General features: G+C 52.8%; 1 protein-coding gene across 1 annotated transcript; it reads right to left on the bottom strand.

Annotated features, from left to right (window-relative positions):
- Positions 1-3,674: 3,674 nt before the first annotated feature.
- On the bottom strand, positions 3,675-4,748 carry CXCR5 (C-X-C motif chemokine receptor 5). Its single transcript, XM_054592625.1, has one exon. The coding sequence runs from the start codon at positions 4,746-4,748 to the stop codon at positions 3,675-3,677; it is 1,074 nt and encodes a 357-aa protein (XP_054448600.1).
- Positions 4,749-5,648: the final 900 nt, after the last annotated feature.

The raw sequence follows: 5,648 nt of genomic DNA, 5'->3' as shown, positions 1-5,648 counted from the left end.
CTCCAGTGTTGGGATGACCTGGGGTCAAGGGGCGGGTTGGAGGGGGTGGGAGGGGGCTTGTGTGGGGAATGGCATTTGTGGCAACCAGATGTGCTGGCAGCTTAGTAGGAATGGCAGAGTAGGGTGGGGGGCTTTGGGTAGGGGTTTGTTCCATTTCAGCCATCAGACTGCCTCTTCCTCACCCCCCAAGTCCTACGGAGCCTCTATTTTCCCTATGTCTCTGCACCCACCCTCATTCAGCTATGTATGGAATCCCTTGGGGAGAGAAGAAGGGGAAGTGAAATCTCCCTTTTCTATCCCTTTCCTTTCTGCCAGTATCTCTTCAGGGCTCCAACCTTACTTTCCTCCTCTTGGTTTTTCTACTCCCACCTGTCTTTCCTGTCCTTTTCTTCTCCCTGCCGATGCAGCTGACCCCTTCTCCCACCCTTCTCCACAGGTGACTGGCCAGGTGGCAGGTGCCAGCTGTAGCTGTAAATAGAGAGCTGCGCTTTTGTGCTGGTTTGTGTGTGTGCTGTATTTCTGTGTTTTGATATAAGTCACACAAAAAAAGGGATAAAAGAAACCCCCCATTTTTCAAATTATTACCTGTTCCATTCCTTTGGACCCAGGGGCATGCAGTCTTGATACACTGATCCACTGTTAACAGCATTACTGGGTCCATAAAGGATACTGTTCTGGTCTCCCCAAATGGTGAAATGACATACCCCACACCTAAACTGTGGTCAGACCACCTAGGCTTTTATCTGGTGAGCCCCAGCAGGGCTGAGACCCCCAGGGCAGCAGTCTGTCTGTTGCCGAGTGATTCAGGAGAACATGTGTGCGTGCATTTGTGTTTGCCCCACACAGGTGACGTGGACCCCTGGCTTCCCACTTGTGGATGTCTAGTGTCTCCTGCTGCTACATCTTAGCCAGAGCTTGAGGTCCTTGGTTCCCAGTGTGGGATGAAGGAAAGGAGAAAGGTGGAGGCTGTGTGGCCCCTTTGAGTGGAGCCATGGAGGAAAGGCATGCAGCCCAGATGGTCCATTCCGGCTGCAGTAGCCCTGGGCCAGGTAACCCCCAGGGCCCTGATTCTTCCAGAGGCTGTCACCTACTTCTATCACCAAAGGAGAAAGAAAAAGGATTTGGCCCATTCTCTGTCCCACCAGCCTCCACCCACTGAGGATGGATTAGAGAAAGAGTTGGACAGGGAGCAGGGGAGCATCCTGTTGACTTTGCCTGCCTCCCACTTACTGGCAGAGCCCCTCTGCCCAGGGCTCAGGGCTCTGTGCCCACCCAGGTGCAGTCACTGCCTCCCCCTCAGCCCCAGAAGAGCTCCCCACCCACCTCTGGTCAGAGCTGAAGCCATATAAGACTGGGTGTTTTGCGCACCCCCCTCCCCGCACCGCCTTTGCCCCAGGAGTAAAACACTTCTCTTTTTCTTACTTCCTTTCCTGCCTTGTAAGGTGGCACAGCAGTTCCCTGGCTGAGGCTTCCAGGGCCAGGGGCCATTTTTAGACAAGGTGTCTTCTGCCAGGGCACCGTGTTCAGCCTTCCTGACCTGCAGGGCCCGGGCTCACATTGGCAGCTGTGATATAAAGGGAAATTGCCCCCAACTTCTCCCAGTCTGGTGCTGTCCTCAGTCCACTGTCAGCCAGGTCAAGCACTTCCTCCCTGGCTGGCTTTAGGCTTCGGCCTCCCCCAGCACTTCCCAGGGCCCAGGAGCCAGGCCTCTGTATCCAGGAGTCACCTGCCCTCCATCCAGCTAGGTGCTTTGCCTGCCCTGCCTCAACCTAGGCCTGTGCCCGTGAGCCCCCCATTCCTGACCCCAAATTCTCCAAACTGACTCTTTAAGTGTTTCCTGCCCAGATGAGAGGGGTCAGACTGCAAAGGGCCCAGTGCTCTCATTCTCCCAACTGCACCATCAGAGTAGCTTTTCAAGGTAAACTCCACAGGCCAGCCTACTTCCCTCCATCCATGGCCATAACCCCCAGCCATTTTGTACCATTATATAAATATATATATAAATATAAATATATAAATACAATATGTGAAGACATCTTCTTGGTTTTTATTTTGAAACAATTTTTAGGCTTGTTCCGGGGGTCTCTGTGCTGCCTGTACTGTATCGACCTGTTTTATAGGTGCCTTTTTATTAAAAAGAAAATTTAAAAATCCAACCTCTTGCCTTTTTGCTTCCATGTCTGGCTCCTCTGGTGCCCAGCTTGCTGTTGGATGCTGGGAGGAAAAAGGAAGACCCCAGAGCTTCCCCAGTGTTCTATGGTGAAAGCACAGTGCCTGGGTCGTCTCCCTGACTTCCATTATGGGTCCTCCTAGGGAACTTGGTTGATTGGCTTGAGTGGGTGTAGGCAACTCAGGTATGCCCTCAGCAAGATACCTGTTGTCTGACTCCAGCTATGCCAAAAGCTGAGGCGGAACAGGGAGAGCAGGTGGGTTGGTTGGGTGAGTGTGCGTAGAGCAACTTCCCCTGGTTCCATCTGAGTAGTGTCCTCTCAAGGGCAGGGCCCCGCTTCCTGGGGTCTAGGGACTTCCCTACCCAGGCCTGCTTCTCACATGGTCTAGTTGAAGGGGATGACACAGGTGGCTCTTGTTGTGGCCTAGAGAGCCTGTGTGCTGGGCTTCGCCTCCTGGCAGGAGGCTATATGAGTTGACTCCCAGAGGCCTCTTTCCCTCTATCTTTCTTCTCAGCGGTGTACATAGTGGTTCTGACTTTTAGCTAAGCGCTTTCTCTGCTGTGACTGGGATCCTTCTCCTGCTTGAGGTGGTTCTCCTGGTTGTGTGACTCACTGGGAGGAGTCAGGGGGAGACCACTATGCCTCATCCATCAGTGCCCAGAACCCTGCAATCCCTGGTCTGCCCTGGGAGCTCTCCATCCTGGGCAGAGGAGATAGTTGGCTTTGGTTTATACTTTTTCCTCCTTGGGACCGGGGAAGGAGAATCTTTTTTTTCCCCCCCTCTAGTTGTGCTCCTTCCTGCAGTTCAGCCTTGGTTCTTCTCCAGGACACTGGCCGGTCTCTGAGGGTGCATGGAGCCTGCCCTCAGTCTGTAGACCTCCCAGGGTCCAGTGCCATGGAGCTCATCCAGTACCATTTTGGTTAGAGCCAGGGACAGCTACCTGATCTGAGTCAGTCTGAGCTTCCTGCTTGGTCAAGATGCTGTAGGGCTGATGGCCTGGAAGATATGTGTTAGAGACTGAGACATGTTAAGGCCGCATTCTGTTAAGCCAGCTGACCTTTCCTCAGTCTTAACCTCCATCCATCCCTTGGTGTTCAGCTTCTGGCTTCTTTTGGTAGATGGGGTGGGAGGAAAGCTGGGTAGATGATGGAGTGTGTTCTGGGAGGGTAATGACTTTCCATATTGGCTAAGACAGAAGTAAATTTGTTTCTTGAGCTTTGGGTGGTTAAAATGAGAGAAGGCACGTGGAGTCTCTCAGTCCAAGGTGATTCAGATGGGCACATGTATCCTTTGTTTTGCCTTTGAGCTGCTTTCCCTTCCCTGGACTCCAGTCCGGCCCCAGGGTTGGGAGAAAAGCTGGCAGGGATGTCCCGGAAAGACTCACTGATTTGTCTAGCTGCCCCTTGTAAGGACACCAGCCAAAGTGAGCTCGTAGGATCCCAGCTCCTTTTGGAAGAGTTCCAGTATTCCCCAAGAAAGTAGAAACAAAGCGGGGCTGGGACCTAGAAGGTGGTGAGGGAGGTGGCGTTTTCTGACTCAGAGAGACTGCTCTTGCGCCAAGTAGGGAAGAACTGGCAAAGGGAAGCAGGACCGGCACAGCCCAGCTTGGTCAGAATTCGTGACAGGTCACTACGGAACTTCACCCCTGCAAAAGTGTAGAGCATGGGATTGAGGCAGCAGTGGGCCAGGCCCAGGAATTCACTCATGGTGATGGCCACAGAGAGATAGCTATTCAGCTCACAGCTACTGCCCACAGCCTTCAGCCTCGCCAGGGTGTCCAGGAAAATGATGATGTGGTAGGGTGACCAGCAGAGAAAGAAGACAGTCGTCACCAGGATGGCCACCCTGACTGCTTTCTGCCGCTGAGGGCGCCGCTGGGCCTGGCACAGCCTGTGCACCACCCCTACATAGCACCAGCTCATCACTAGCATTGGCAGCAGGAATCCCCCGAAATGGTAGAGGAAGCGGGAGGTGAACCAGGCGTTGGTTTCAGCTTGGTTCTCTTGGGAAAAGGTGCAGAGCGGCAGAGAGTTATTGTGATGGGGTTGGCTGACCTTGGCGAAGAGAATCTCTGGCAAGGCAAAGAAGAAGCCTGCCAACCAGATGGTCGCACAGGTGATATGGATGGAGAGGAGGCGGCGATGGCGGTAGGCGTGGACAGCGTGGACAATGGCCAAGTAGCGGTCCACAGCAATGCAAGCCAGGAGTAGGCTGCTGCAGTAGAAGTTGATCTTGTGCAGAGCAATCACAGTTTTGCAGAGGAAGGTGCCCAGGACCCAGCCAACAGAGCCCTCAGCTACAGCAAAGGGCAAGATGAAGACCAGCAGGAGGTCAGCCACTGCCAAGTGGAAGAGGAAGGTCTCGGTGGAGCTGCGTGTCTGTCGATGCCGCTCCAGGATCACCAACACCAGGATGTTGCCCATCATACCCAGGAGGAAGATGAGGCCATAGGCCACAGGCATGAACACAGCCTTGAAGGAGGTCAGGAGGGGCTCCTCAGCTGTGGAGCAGATGTGATTTTCCAGTGGGGGGTTCTCCGTGCTGTCACTGTAGTTAGCTATATCCTTGTACTGCATGAGCAAGAAGACAGGAGGACAGAGAACTGAGGACCCATCTTTCCTCCCCAAGAGGAACCCTGACTCCCTTGTAGATTTTTCCTGTCTTCCAGGCTAACTATTTTTGATCCTGCACTCCCAATATGTCCCACTGACCAAATCCTGATTTCTCTTTATGTGTCCTTGAATAAATCATTTTGCCTTTTCCAACTTCAGCTTTCATCTGTAAAAGGGACTAATTGCTCACAGAGTGGTAATGAAGAAGAAAGGAGATACACGGTGTGGACATGTTTCACAAACCCTGAAGGGCTGTGCACCTTTAAGTGATTCTGTGTTTGTGTGTCCTCAGGTTTGGAAGGCTGCGGGCTCAGGGGCTCACATCAGGACTTCAGTTTGGGAATGGCTCTAGTTGGGATAAGGAACCAACTGTTCCAGTTTCCAAAACCTAGGATCCCACTGATGAAATGAATGCTGATGTGGTCTGCTGGCTTCCTCTTGATTTGTCCCCCTATTCCTGTCTGTTGTCATTATAACTGAAATTGCAGTGATAGCCTCCTGATACAATTCACCTGCACAACAGGCTCAGGTATGTAATGTTCCTATTTTAACAATCTGTCTCGCTAAAGATCAGGTCTGTTTGAATCCACTTGATCTAACCCCAGAGCCAAAACTTCCACTACTACTAGGCAGCACTGCCTGGGCTTCCCTTCCTGCTACTTCTCATCACTAGCACGCTCCCTGCTCAGCCCTCTCCTTTTTTGACAGCAAGGAGAGCTTCAGAAGGAGAAGGAAGTGAAGGAAACCAGGCACAGGGGGGAGGAAGCCTGTTCCAAGTGGAGGGGATGTGCCCACTCTCTCCGGAAGCTTCCTCTTCCCCAGCCTCCCCTACCGCCCTCTCTTCCCTAGCTCCTCCCCACAGTG

This window comes from Pteronotus mesoamericanus, unplaced genomic scaffold (assembly GCF_021234165.1).
Source record: "Pteronotus mesoamericanus isolate MK-2021 breed Mesoamerican mustached bat unplaced genomic scaffold, CSHL_Meso_final scaffold_36, whole genome shotgun sequence".
In the NCBI taxonomy this organism is placed as follows: domain Eukaryota; kingdom Metazoa; phylum Chordata; class Mammalia; order Chiroptera; family Mormoopidae; genus Pteronotus; species Pteronotus mesoamericanus.
The sequence above is the reverse complement of the archived record's forward strand: the minus strand, read 5'-3'. Positions and strand labels throughout refer to the sequence as shown.